At 38.0% G+C, this 14169-nt stretch overlaps 2 protein-coding genes and 1 long non-coding RNA gene across 3 annotated transcripts; all 3 read left to right on the top strand.

The window, feature by feature from the left end:
• Positions 1-1483: 1483 nt before the first annotated feature.
• Positions 1484-2547, top strand: LOC126790067 (protein RADIALIS-like 3). Its single transcript, XM_050516206.1, has 2 exons — positions 1484-1922; positions 2390-2547. The coding sequence occupies exons 1-2, from the start codon at positions 1651-1653 to the stop codon at positions 2409-2411; spliced, it is 294 nt and encodes a 97-aa protein (XP_050372163.1). The 5' UTR covers positions 1484-1650; the 3' UTR covers positions 2412-2547.
• Positions 2548-4282: 1735 nt separating this feature from the next.
• LOC126800674 (uncharacterized) lies at positions 4283-4804 on the top strand. The gene has a single exon (XM_050528077.1). The coding sequence runs from the start codon at positions 4283-4285 to the stop codon at positions 4802-4804; it is 522 nt and encodes a 173-aa protein (XP_050384034.1).
• A 6911-nt stretch (positions 4805-11715) lies between these two features.
• LOC126790089 (uncharacterized) lies at positions 11716-12351 on the top strand. The gene is made up of 2 exons (XR_007671661.1): positions 11716-11978; positions 12122-12351. It is a non-coding gene; the product is annotated as an uncharacterized LOC126790089 (long non-coding RNA).
• The last annotated feature ends 1818 nt before the right edge of the window (positions 12352-14169 follow it).

Below are 14169 nucleotides of genomic sequence, written 5' to 3'. Positions count from 1 at the left end.
GACTGGTGTGCTAGAGTAGTAGAGTGTTTTCTAGATAGTTTGATATTAAACAATGATATTTGATAAATGTAAAGTAGATGAGAGAAATATCCTTCGATTTGATCTTTCTGGACTAAGAACAATAAACATATGGATCGATTGGATTCACATGTTGATCAACCCAAAAGATGCTTTCATTGGGGAAGAGCTCAAGATAAGTATAAAAGGACACCTAAGAAAAAACAAAAGTACAAAAGGATACCTAGTCTTAGCGGTTTGGCCTAATAAAGCATAACGTAAGATAACCAAACTACACTGTAGTCGAGTTTTACCAAAAGATGTAAACAAACATAAAAAAAAACACGTCAAGAACACAACTAGCAGTTCCAATTTATTAGTCACCAGACAAAGAGAATTTAATAGCCTTTGAGAGGTTTTCCGGTCTCTCTCTTCTTGTTTCCTCCTTTCTTAAGAGATCAATGGCTTGTTCTTATAGAACTCAACTTCGATTTGAAGAGTAAACTCACCATATTTAAACAACGCTACAATAGAATCCTATGCCAATCTTACCAGGTTAACATTTCTATATGCATTCGGACACATAAAATTAGAAATGATGGTAGAGATAAACAACCAGTAGCAAATTGCCATGACAATCTGGTGTAGCATATAGGTCTCTCCTACATCCAGGGTTCTTGAGATCGACCCACAATTACCAGTTGAAAATCCGTAAAGAATAAAACGATCTTAATATAACAACTAAGGCATGTCTTAATGAATGATGCTGCAAGAAACCAAACCTTAAACTAAATTCTGAAGTCTAGTGAGCCAGAGGAGAAGGGTTAGGGTAGGTAGGGTTAGAGTATTCCACTTGTTAACTGGAAAAACAAGTGGTTTAATTCTTCCAAAGTAACCTGCGTGGTCCTGCACTCCTGCCAGAAAACCAGGAAGGTTAGTTTACTAAATCATATAAAGGGGTGAAGATTTCAATAAGCTAATAATGGAAATGTGTTAAAACAAGATGCCTAACAGTTTAGGATGCACAAAATCAGGAAATATTAAGAAGATCTACCTCAATGTACAGCTCTACAACCTGTTTGGGGCAAGCAACGACCAGTGGAATTACCAAGTGGGCGATATGGATTCTCTTAATCAACAACGATTTGCAATGATAACATATAATATTTCTCAGCAGGCAGGTTCATTTCTTTTAATAATGCTTAATGATTCTCTCTTCTACTTGTGAAAACCCACATGCTTATATTATATGTAAGATCATCGTACTACCAATTATAATAAGACTTGGAAAGGAAGCCAAGTGACTGTTCTTGAAATCACAGATCTCTCACTGTCTCTCTTTTTCTACTTTCTGCACAAAGTATATAATTGTCTATGATCTTGAATTTAGCAATTTGTTTTCCAACTGGCATCATCTCAATTGCATGAACAGGAATCCTTTGTTCTGATCTTTCTAGTCTCGACACTTTGATTATGCTACCTAAGTTCATATTTCAGCCTTCTTTTTATCTCATACGGTTTCTCTGCCTCAGGCTTCCTATTAAGTGTTTTCCATTCCTTTTATAACCCAATTTCATTCTCTCATAAACATTTGAAAGAAACTCTGTCCCCCTATCTCGTACCACATTAATCTTGCTCTGAAATATCAGAAAGATGATATCTAACAAGCTTTCGTTCCCAGACTCCAGCTCAACTTGGACACCCAAGCAAACCAAGTTGTTTGAAAATGCTCTCGCAATCTACGATCAGGAAACCCATGACCGTTGGCACAAGATAGCCAAGATCGTTGGAGGGACAACTGCAGAGGAAGTGAAGAGACAGTACGAGATCCTAGTACACGACATCAACTGCATAGAGTCAGGCAAAGTTCCCCTTCCTAAATACCGGAAAGCAGGAGAAAGCAGCATCAGCAATCAGGAAAAGAGGTATTTCACTTTTTTTCCCCTGTACTTGATAAGACGAAGACTAGATTCACAGGTTCTAACTCCTTGAAATCCTAGATAGACTAAACTCAGAATATGTCCGATAATTTTAGCCAGTTGCAATTAGGGAATTAAAAAGGGGACAACATGATTATATGCTTCATGATCAAGAGTCTTCAGCATTACAATTTGGTGGACCTAACATTTACATTTCAACAAGCTTTTAACTATTTCTTACCTACATTTTGATTAACATGTTTGGATGCCAATTCCTTTACCTATATTGTATATGATTAACCATGGCATTATCTGATATTCATCCTAATTTTAAACGGTGCAAAGAACAGTTCTTACTCCTTACTCATATCCAAACTGGGTAATGATCTTACAGTAGTAGATTACACTCCAAACACAAAACACTAGAACCTTTTTGTGTACCAACTTATAACTCCTATTGATATTTTCTACAGGCTGAAGAGTTTAAAGCTATAAAGACGCAAAGACGCTCTCCCCCATCAGACACAGCACCAACGTCCTTATGAAGTGGATCTACCATTAGCTTATATCTTACCCCCTACCCCATGTCTTTGCTATTTCCTTCATCATCTAAATGCAGTATACTTTTTCTTTGTTTCTTGCACATGTAATCAAGGAAGAATCATCTCATACGCGAGCTTATTTCTCATCGTTAAATCAAGCAAGGATGATGCATTAGCTTAAGGGCCGAATCTCTACTTGCACAGGCTTAAAGCGTCCTAACATACGTTTTAAACTCTAAGATTACTTTAACACCAAAAAAGAAAAATGCACAACATGTATGAATCACTCCAGCATCATTTAGATCATTAGATGTAATCAATAAGCCCTAAAAATCAAATTTTATGTCATCTAATCCAGTCATTAGGCTTGAAAGTTCAAAGTACTTGTTCTAAAGTCTAAACACACAAACCTACAAGTGCTACAAACACAAGCAGAAAACCCAGAAAATAGGAATACATACACAAAATCTTCCTACTCAGTCCTTTTGTAGAGGCAGCGAAGCTTCTCCTTCTTTTGAGCCAGCAGCACTCTTTTTTTTGTAAAATTTTGACTTCCATCTATTTCACACCAAAAACCAAATTCGCAAATATTACCATCAACAATCCACAGTAAATTCTACACTACTCAACTGTAAAACAAGAGATTCAGTTACTGATAAGCTTACCTTCTCGAAGGTATCCACCAAGCAAGTTCTGTGTTCAGCCATGGAAGCGAAAACAAACTCATGAAAGTGAGTCCTTAAATCCGATAGAAAGCTGCCGCTTCCGAAATTCTTCTTCCTCCGACACGAACTCGCCGCCGGAGACTCCATTGAATTGAGTAATTTCGCTTGATAGTACTAAAACGACGCCGTTTGCTCTGAGCGACTAGAGAGATGAATGAAGAGTTAAGAAGGAAGAAATGGTTAAAAGCTTGTTGATATGACTTGGGGAAGGAGGTAACACTGTAAAAGTTTGTTGAAGCTTACTTTCTTCACATGATGGTTTTCTGAAGAGTTTTTTCACAAAATAATGTTGTAGGAGGATTATCTCTTATTCATACTCGGTGTATTTTATTCTAATTAGTATAGCCTAGTTAAATAAGGAATGTTAGTTATTCCCTGATTCATCAAGATCTTTGTTGTAATGCATATATATAACGCTCTATGTTATCAATAAAATCACAATTTTTTCTCTCGAAATCATTCTACTATTTCATGTTATCAACACGTAGCTCTAGCCCTGCAAACCATAGGCCTAGAACCCAAAAAAAACCCTAAAATCCTAGATTTTTTTTCGACCGGCTGCACCTTCCCCAAGCGCCGCCGGCCTCCTCCCTACCCCCATGTCCAGTCACTGCCTCTCGGTGGCCCAACCCCTTTGTCGTCGCACCAAGTTGAAGACCAAGCTTCAAGATTGTTGCCGAGCTAAGAAAAGGAAAAGAAGAGAAGAAGAAGAAGAAAATTCAAGATTTTTGCAATTGAAGGTAAATTTATAAATTACAGTTCATGCTTTCAATGAAATTTACTTTGATGAGATTTTTGTCTTGCATCAGGGACTTTCAAATTCTATTTTCTTGTCAACCCGATTATTCTGCTTCTCGGGTGATACATAGGGATATGACTCCCCTGGAATCGAGTTTTAGGAGCAGCTGGGAGTGTCGTTCTTACCATTTGTAGCCGTTGGAGTAGCTACATATGAAGAAAAAAAAGGAAGGAACAATAAAAATTTCGATCGTGGCAGTCATAGCCGTACAATTGACCCGTACAATTGTTTTGAAATAGTTTTATCAAATCAAACTTGTTTCGTTAAATCGAAACTAACATCTTTATGCTTTTCTTGTAGATGCCTGAAAATACACGAATAGAGTTTGACATCCTAGATTCTCATGGAACTGAGTATCATCAATGGGTATCCGACGTGCAAATCACATTCGTCGAAAAGAAGTTTACTACTGCCATCAACCCTCCAAAAGAAAAAGAGGACCAAGCGTCCGATGAGGTGAAAGCACAAGCCCTGATATTTCTCAGGCGCCATATGGACAAGGTACTCAACAAACAGTGCCTCAAGGATATATATCCGAGTGTTCTTTGGGAAGCTCTCAAGGAACGGTTTAATAATGTGCATGACGCACGGTGGCCAACTCTTTTGGCGGCATGGAGATATGTTCGTCTACTGGATTTCGCCAAGGTTCATGATTACCATCAGTGGATGTTAAATCTCCAGGCAGACTTAAATGTGTGTGGCAAGGAGGAAACTGATGATGACATGATCGAGAAGACCCTAGAGACTTTCCCAGAATCTGCGAGTGAAATAGCTCACCAATATATCACCTTGATTATGAGGCCAAAAGAATCAAGAGTTTAGCAGATTTGATGAACCTTTTCAAGAAGAAAGAACGTCATCATGAGATCATTCTTAACAACAACAACCTAAGACCTGCAGGGACGAAAAGAGTTCCGGAATCTCATCAGGCAAGTAAGGGAAAAAGTCATAAAGAAAAATCAAGGGATCGATCTGCACCGTATTAAACTGGAGGAAACAGAAGACCTCGTCGCAACATGACTTGGACTAGGGATGGTGCCGCCGCCGGCCCCCTAACCCTCGAGGTTGTGGTGCCTCCCGTCCCCCAAAATCTGACAACTCGGCCAAGGTTCCAAATCTGAACCTTCCATGATACAAATGCGGTTCAACTAAGCACTTTCATAAGCAATGTTGTGCTCCTAAGGCGATTGTTCGCGCTCATAAGCAGTGCAAGCAATAATTGTCCAATGAAAGCAACGATGTTGAAGATGTGGAGATGTTTGATGCTAATGCTACCATCAAGCTCAAAGTTGAAGACTTTCATACAAAGGAGAAAGAGAAAGCCGAACCTGAGGCTCTTTCCACTCTTGATTTTGAATAAGATCCATGTAGATTGATTGCCGTTATATCGCTTATTTTATTTAAGCCTTTAAGTTTGATTTGTAATGGCAGGATCGCCTTAATAAGACTTTTTCAAGTCAAGTGTTTATTTTTCAAGAACAATGTTGATGTACGATTATTTTGGCAATTAATAAAAGTTTCGTTTTTGGTTCTTTATTATAGGAATGTATACAAGCGTTACTTTGTCTTCCTTAAAGCATGTATGGTTTGGAATCTATAAACGGAAAGATTCATAGAACTAAATTCCACTGGTTTTTGGTGATGATTGAGAATTAATGGTTTGACAATTGAACTAATACATGTAACTTAGGAGAAATGGCAAACTATAATAGGTTCGCGAGCTACGGCCTTAGAAATTCACCAAGATGGTCCGTCTGCCGCCCGGTTTACCCCCGCAAGACGTTTAACTTTTTTTGGCCGGAAAAGTCACCAGAGATGTCGCCGGACCCGCCGCCGCAGCCTTGCTGCCGGCCCTGCAGTCCCCCGCACACCCCCGCACGGCCACCCTGCAGTCCCCCTGCAACAGCCCCGCACGGCCCATGCAGCACCCCCGCATGGCCACCCCGCAGCTTGCAAGGCCCCTGCAGCTTCCCTGCAGGGCGACATTGCAGCCCCGCCATGGCCATGCGACCCTGTAATGCCATGCTACTTTTTGTCTTTTTCCAATCATAGTTACTTGATCCAATGGCAACGTGCTTACTTTTTGGCACACATAAGTTTCTCATGTGATTTCTCTAAGTATCTATGATATCGTTATGCACATTTAAGGGATCACAACTTGTTTTGACCCTTCCTATTATCGTTTTCTATTCTCTTAGATAACATTTGCCTTGTCTTTTCGAAGACTAATTATGGTTTACAATTTACTTGTAGATGTCAACCGGCGAGATAGAATGCTTAGCAGATTGTGGAACAACTCACACATTTTTGCGGGATAAGCAACTTTTTACACAATTTGTGCATTACAAATCCTCTGTGACTTGTCTCATTGGGACTGATCAATTGATCCAAGGGCGTGGTATAGTGCAATTCTTGATTCCTAATGGTACTCCCATCACAGTCAAAGATACACTTTATGCACCAGAGGGGAACCGAACCTTGCTCAATTTTAAGGATATTTGTGCCAACGATTATCACCTGAACACCAAAGTTGTTAATGGAAAGATGTATCTATGTGTTACCTCTTGTTATGGACGTCATCGTCGCACCGGAGAGATGTTTGGGCATGTTAGTAATGGGTTGTACTTTACCACACTACGTGCAATTGAATCCAATGCAGTCAGTAAGTCTTTATGTGATTCTGACACTTACAAGCTATGGCATAATCGTCTAGGTCATCCTGGATGTGATATGATGATTCGTATATTAAAAACTTCACACGGTCATTCATTTTTCAAAGTCAACAGGCATGTGGGAACCCCACAAGCTGTGAATGATGCTAGCACGACCGTGGCACCTGTGTCCGTCTATGGCTCGGCCTCTCGGCCTACCAAGGCTTTCGCACAGTCCTCTAAGGCCGTGATGGAGCCCAAGGAGTTATGTGATGCCTTTTCCGCGATCTCTAATGCCCATAAAACATTTTGTAAAGCTTGTGCATTCGCAAAGATGCAGGCAAAGCCTTCCTTTACAGTTGATAATACACAGAACATTCCATTCTTACAAAGGATCTAAGGTGATATATGTGGACCAATACATCCAGAATGCGGACCATTTCGATACTTTATGGTTCTGGTAGATGCATCGACACGCTGGTCACATGTTGATCTATTGTCCACATGCAATATTGCAATTCCGAAGCTCCTTGCTCAGATAATTAAATTCAAGAGTCACCACCTTGACCATCCAATTAAGTCTATTAGACTAGATAATGCGAGAGAATTCACTTCGAAGATATTTGATGATTATTGCATGTCCATCGGGATTGATGTTGTACATCATGTACCCCATGTTCATTCTCAGAACAGACTGGTAGAAACAACAATTAAGCGGTTACAGCGTATAACTCGGGCTTTAGTTATGCATTGTAACTTGCCCATAACTGCTTGGGGATATGCAATCTTGCATGCAGCTAAACTTATTCGTTTCAGACCCACCGTCAAACAACATGTTAATGTGTACCAGTTGGTAACTAGATATGAACCTGATATTTCACATTTACGCACGTTTGGTTGCGCGGTTTATGTGCCTATTACACCTCCACTGAGTAATAAAATGGGTCAACATAGACGAATGACACTTTATGTTGGATATAACTCTCCAACGATTATCTGCTACATTCATATGCACATATCTAAAAATTATCTAAAAGTATGAGAAAGATGATTAGAACACAACAATAGAAATACAAACTTCAATAATTATAAGAACATAGATTCGGCATAGTCTCAAAAACATATCAAATACAATCTGAACATTCTAAAACAAATACAAAACTAATATTTCCACATAAATAACAACTTACAATCTTCATAGACAAAGAATTGTAGATTAACACAAATAGACGAAGCCATTGAGATGAGTTGCGAGAATCACACGTTGTAGGAACCTTGGAGGTGTGTCTTCAATGGTGAAACTCGGTGGAGATGATGATAGTTTGGGGTGGACGGCTTGGCTAATTTGTGAGGGAAGTTTATGGTGGTGTTTTGATAGAGTTTTGCCTGTTGAATGCTAATGAGAAGTGATGATATTTGAGAAGTGAAGTCATGTATATATAAAGGAAAGATGGAGGGTTTGAAATTGCTTTTTTCTTCCTGTAATAATGTCATGCTTTAATCCCTTAAATCATGCCATGTTTTATTCCCTAAAACATGTCATGTTGTAATCTCTAAAACATGTCATGTTTTATTCCCTACAACATGTCATGTTTTAATCCATAAAACATGTCATGCTTTAATCCCTAAAACATGTCATGCTTTAATCCCTAAAACATGTCATGCTTTAATCCCTAAAACATGTCATGCTTTATGTCTTTAATGATCATCTTCTATTTAATTGTTGCATGACTTGGCTCCATGTTTTTTTCTTTAATTATCTCTTCAATCCAATCTGAAAATAAGAAAATAAAATCATAAGTAAGAGATAATTAGTTTCAAAACCTAACAATGATTCCTAGTCAAACTAGGACTCTAAACCAATTATGCGTTTTTAACTCATGTAAGCACAAAAATACATTCAACACCGCTTAAGACTCTTACTACGACTCAATAACTCAATAGTACAACAATAAGGGCTAAGAAAAATACAAATTTGAGGTAAAAACATGTTAAGAACGTCTCACATAGTGCTCCTATCAGTTCCACTGACTCACAGCCAAGAAAACGAGCTAAAGTCAAGGCATAAACTGATCCACTCATCATAGACTTGGACAACCCGAGCTTCGAGATTATCTTTGATTATAGCTATGTCCATGAATCATCACTTTCTGATATGAGGGACGCTTTGGACTCATTGTTGATATCAGAGAACAAAGAAATCTCATTGAGCGAGTTAAATGCTCTGGAAGTCATAGATAGGAATTCCATGCTGATAGATGATGTGTTTGCTTATTCCGTCGCTCGGGAAATCATCAACGACGACGACACTCGGTTGAACAATGTCAACGAAGAGCAGATTGACCGAAATGGAAAGAAGCAATCCAGATGGAACTAGACTCTCTGAATAAAAGGCAAATTTTTGGTATGGTCGTTGAAGTACCGCCGAATGTTAAGCATGTTGGACATAAATGGGTCTTTGTTCGCAAGCTGAATGAGAAAGGCGAAGTCCTGCGGTATAAAGTGCGACTTGTTGCTCAAGGAATCTCTCAGCGTCCTTGTGTTGACTATGCGGAAACATATTCTCCGGTTATGGATATCATTACCTTCTGATGTATGATAAGTCTAGTGGTATCTGAAAAGCTAGACATGCAGCTGTTAGATGTGGTGGCCACGTATCTTTATGGGGATCTAGATACAGAGATATACATAAAGGTTCCTAAGGGACTTCAAGTACTCAAGTCAAGTAAGCCACGCAATACCTATGCCATTAGGTTACAACACTCACTTTATGGACATAAATAGTCCGGAAGAATGTGGTATACACGTTTGAGCGAATACTTGATTGGGATTGGATACAAGAACGATGAACTGTGCCCTTGCGTGTTTATCAAACGCAATAGTTCTGGTTTTCCTATAGTAGCTGTTTATGTCGATGACATGAACATAATCAGATTTCTGGATGAGATTGGTGAGACGATAAGCTACTTGAAAGCATAATTTGAGATGAAAGACATGGGAAAAACTCGATTTTGCTTAGGATTGGAAATTGGGCGTAGAGTTTGTGGAATCCTTGTACACCAATCTGCATGCGGTTATGTATGGACAAATTTATGCACCCTTCTAGTACTCTCATGATCGTAAGAAGTCTGGATATCAAGAAAGATCCATTCCGTCTGAAAGATGACGATGAAGAGATACTTGGTTCTGAATATCCATATTTGAGTGCTATAGGAGCTTTGCTTTACCTAGCTCAATGTACTCATCTAAACATTGAATTCTCAGTGAACTTGTTGGCAAGGTTTAGTTCTGCACCAACTATGCATCATTGGACCGGTATCAAGAACATCTTTAGGTACTTGAAATGTTCCTTTGATATGGGGTTGTATTATCAGTATTCCGATAAGAAAAGTGCTAATCTGGTAAGAATTAATGGTGATGATCGACACAACGGTAAGAAAAGTGCTCTTCCGGAAAGCTGGACACGGCCCTGCCGCTGCCGTCGCCGCCTGTATTGCTGACGGTGCTGCTTCTCAGCATTTAAATGACAATTCCTCCTTTCCTACAACTTCTAATGATGAGTTGGTAGGATTTGCTGATGTTGGATACCTTTCGGATCCACACAAATGACGTTTCCAAACTGGTTATGTTTTTACCATGGGGAATACGGCGATTTTTTGGAGATCAACCAAGCAAACTCTTGTTGCTACTTCCTCAAATCATTCTGAGATTATAGCATTGCATGAAGTAGTCAAAGAGTGTATTTGACTTCGAGCAATCATTACTCATATTTGAGAGGCTAGTGGATTAAGTTCTACTACAATTGAACCTACATGTCTTTACGAAGATAATGCTGCTTGCATTGAGCAGATGAAGTTAGGTTACATTAAGGGTGATAACACAAAGCATATTTCGCCAAAGTTCTTTTATAATCAGCAACAACAAGAGATGTTGAATATCTAAGTTAATCAGATTCGTTCTGATGATAATGTGGCAGATTTGTTCACTAAGTCTCTTCCAAAATCTACATTTGTGAAGTATGTGAAACGCATCGGCTTGCGTCGTCTATCAGAGCTTCAAGATTGAGTTAAAGATCAGGAGGAGCGGTTTTGTAGACATCAGAGGGAGTCTACATCACATGCATCGATCATGTGTAGTTAGTGTGTTGTGCTCTTTTTCTCCTTCGACCAGAGCTTTTAATTTTACCCAAGAGGTTTTTATTTTGCTTGGCAAGGTTTTTACCGAGGCAACATTATTACACTATGTCACATTAGGATCGTGATACAAGGGGGGGTGTTAAAGGAGGATCATCTCATATTCATACTTGGTATATCTTGTCCTAATTAGTATAGCCTAGATAGATAAGGAGTGTTAGCTATTCCCTAATTCATCAGGATATTTGTTGTAATGCCTATATATAAGACTCTATGCTATTAATAAAATTACAATTCTCTCTCGAATTCATTCTACTATTTCACAAAATTATTTTTTGATAAAACAATGTTAGATAAATAAGTAAATTTCTCATATAGTACATGTTTACCATACTTGATTTGATATTTGAAGTTCTCATTTGTATTCTCTTTTGATACTTTTATGAGTTTTGATCACATTTTGAGGATGATTTTCATCATTTGTCTTTAGCCCCTTAATTTTATATTTTGCTTCATATTTTCCTATCATCACCAAATTGATTTTCATTTATCCCCAAAATATATGTCCTCTACTTACCATCTAATACGCATATATCGAAATAAAATATTAGTATAATTATTGCTAGATTAACATAAGATATTATGGCTGTTAATCGGTCCCGATTCCTGAATGAACCGTTTAAACCGAACTAAAGCGAAATGTTTGTTCAGTTCAGTTTCTGTTAGAAAATAGTGTAAAAAACACTGGAACCGAACCGTGTAAAATATATACGGTTTGTTTCGGTTCAGCTTAATGAAAATCATCAGGAACCGTTGGATTCGTAAGGTGTATTCTTGACCGTTAGATTTTATATGTGAGGGTATACACAGTGACTACTCACTCACTCTGTCCCTCACAATCGATTTCTCTCCCAGACCTCCCAGTCTTCCTTTGTCTCCCCAACTTAATTCGGTTGCGGTGATCATCTTCTTCGTATCCTATTCTACAATTGAGCCGATTTCAGAATAGCAGCGATATTCCTCTTTTTCTTGTAATCAAACGAACAAGCAGGTGGTTTAGCAATTGCAGGACTTGTACGGTCAGGATCGCATCGTAAGTAGAAGCTTCTATATGGTTGTGGATTTTGAGTTTAGGGTTTGATTGATTTGGTTGTTTTTATGTTGACGTGTTGTTGCAGCTGTTGCAAGCTAGACCGAAGAAGCTCGGTTTGGGTGAGTGTCGTAGCTCTTTAATTGAAAACTTGTCTGGTTTGAGATTGATAACTTGGATTTGGTAAATGAAACGTGGATGCGATACATTGTTGTTACTTGTTAGGTTTGGTAACCAATGCTTTCGTTGTTTGTGATTTTGCAAGAACGGCTTACATTCATGGATTGAAGCATGCGTCTGGGAATTATGTTGTGATAATAGATGCAGATTTGTCCCATCATGTAAATTGATCATCATTATGATATGTCTTTCTTGGATAAGCTTAATTTCTTTGATTAAATTTGTTAAGTGCGCGATGAATGTTTGTTTTGTATAAATGAAGAAATTGAACCCTATTTGTTTTGGGTGTTATTGTAATGCCATTTTTTTAGTTGATATTGTTGCGTCAAGTGGAAATTTCGTGTTAGATCAGTCTTGATATCAGGTGCAAGTGTTGTTCAAATCATGGCTATTTTGTGATTGTAAATTCTTTTGGTTTTTATTCCATCTCTGGGCAGCACTCTCTGCTTTGTTATAAGGCATGGATTTTTAATGTTTGGACCCAGAAAGTTTTCATAGTGTTCTATCCTTGATAGAGTTGATAATCTCATATCAACAAGTTGACTGAATTGTCTTATAGCATATAATCATATGGCCTTTCCCTCATTCCCATTTAATAGTTTAGGACCAAGGTTTGAAATTTGAGACTGTGTTTTAGGATAGTTAAAAAATCATTGGTATAGAGTATAGAATTATAGGATGCTAATCATGTTAGTACTGTAGTGCATCCTTAGGTTGAATCACAATTGAAAAAAATGAGTGGCCGGCCAAGTACATGTTAAGCCTCAAGTTCATGTTTTTTAATTGAGTTCCTCATGTCTTAAGCTTTAAGAAGTCAGGAACTTGAAGGAACCAAACGGAACCGTTAACGGTTCGGTTACTACTCTCAAAGACCCAAAAACCGAATCGTTTAAGTAACATGGTTCGGTTTCCGATTCCAATGTTTTGGGTCATTTTGGAACCGTTTACAGCCTTATAAGATATTCATTCAATCCCCATTAAATATTAATTTTAGCCAAAAACAATTGAAAATAATTTACCTTTTTTTATTTTCTTTTCTTTTTTGCAAAGGACATAAATTACAAATCACTTATACATAAAAGTAATTTATTAGATACGATAACTACATTAAGAAGACATATATTTAGATATAGCCCTTAGATATTGTCACAACTCCGAAATTCGAATGATAAAAAATTCATATTCGAAGCCATGAAAACTCTAAAACAATCTCAAATATATTGAAATCATCTTATCATAACAGTGTATCGAAACTGAGTCCACAGCATGACTCAGTCGACTTGAATAATACACAACCAATGGAAATGTAAAATTCATTCAATCCTCACCACAAACAGCAGAAAGAAATCTTCGATAATCTTCAGAGAAATCCCTCTAATTCTGCTAATCCACACATGCAGAACTATTCCATACACCATCGAATAGGTGCACCAAGATTGTAAACACAAACCCAGTAAACTTTGCAGCTCGTATAAGTAAACCAACAGTATAACACACATAGTATACAAGAGAAAAATACTTAAAACATTTCATTATAAATGCACTCATAAGTCACACAACGTCTCATCTAGATGTCCCATAATATCTGAAAATATAAGTGCTCATGAGACATTGGGCAACCCATATGTTTACCCAAATTACATTTATAATACGGGTACTCATGAGACCTAGGTACTCATCTGTTACCCCTCATGCATTACGCCGTCAGACACTGGGCAACCCATCTGTTACCCAATATCACAAAAATATGGGTACTCATAAGCAGGTAACTCATATGTTACCCCTCATGCAGTACACCAGCAGACAGACTAGAGCTCTAACTGAATCGTAACTGTCACCCGATTAAGGCTAGGTTCTGATACTGCCAACACGTCCGAAGACAGAAAACGTTTTAACAAGACTCAATGTTAAAACCCCGTACAATAACAATCCACCCATGTTGTTGTACTACAACAAAGCGACTCTTGCTCAAATAAAATAAATATAATTGCCACAGTATAATTCATTTGGAAATAAGAACGTAACAGTATATAATATAGCAATCCATATATATGTATTGTATTTACCATTTTATACACATACACAACCCACTATATTATATACATGTCATAGTTCGATCTTTTTAAGAAAACG

Source organism: Argentina anserina, chromosome 1, assembly GCF_933775445.1.
Source record: "Argentina anserina chromosome 1, drPotAnse1.1, whole genome shotgun sequence".
In the NCBI taxonomy this organism is placed as follows: domain Eukaryota; kingdom Viridiplantae; phylum Streptophyta; class Magnoliopsida; order Rosales; family Rosaceae; genus Argentina; species Argentina anserina.
The sequence above is the reverse complement of the archived record's forward strand: the minus strand, read 5'-3'. Positions and strand labels throughout refer to the sequence as shown.

Excerpts from the sequence above, each read along its gene's own strand:
- LOC126790067 (XM_050516206.1), top strand. The coding sequence starts at position 1,651 with ATGATATCTAACAAGCTTTCGTTCCCAGACTCCAGCTCAACTTGGACA. Across the intron at positions 1,923-2,389 it reads ATCAGCAATCAGGAAAAGAG|GCTGAAGAGTTTAAAGCTAT; the intron begins GTATTTCACTTT and ends TATTTTCTACAG.
- LOC126800674 (XM_050528077.1), top strand. The coding sequence starts at position 4,283 with ATGCCTGAAAATACACGAATAGAGTTTGACATCCTAGATTCTCATGGA.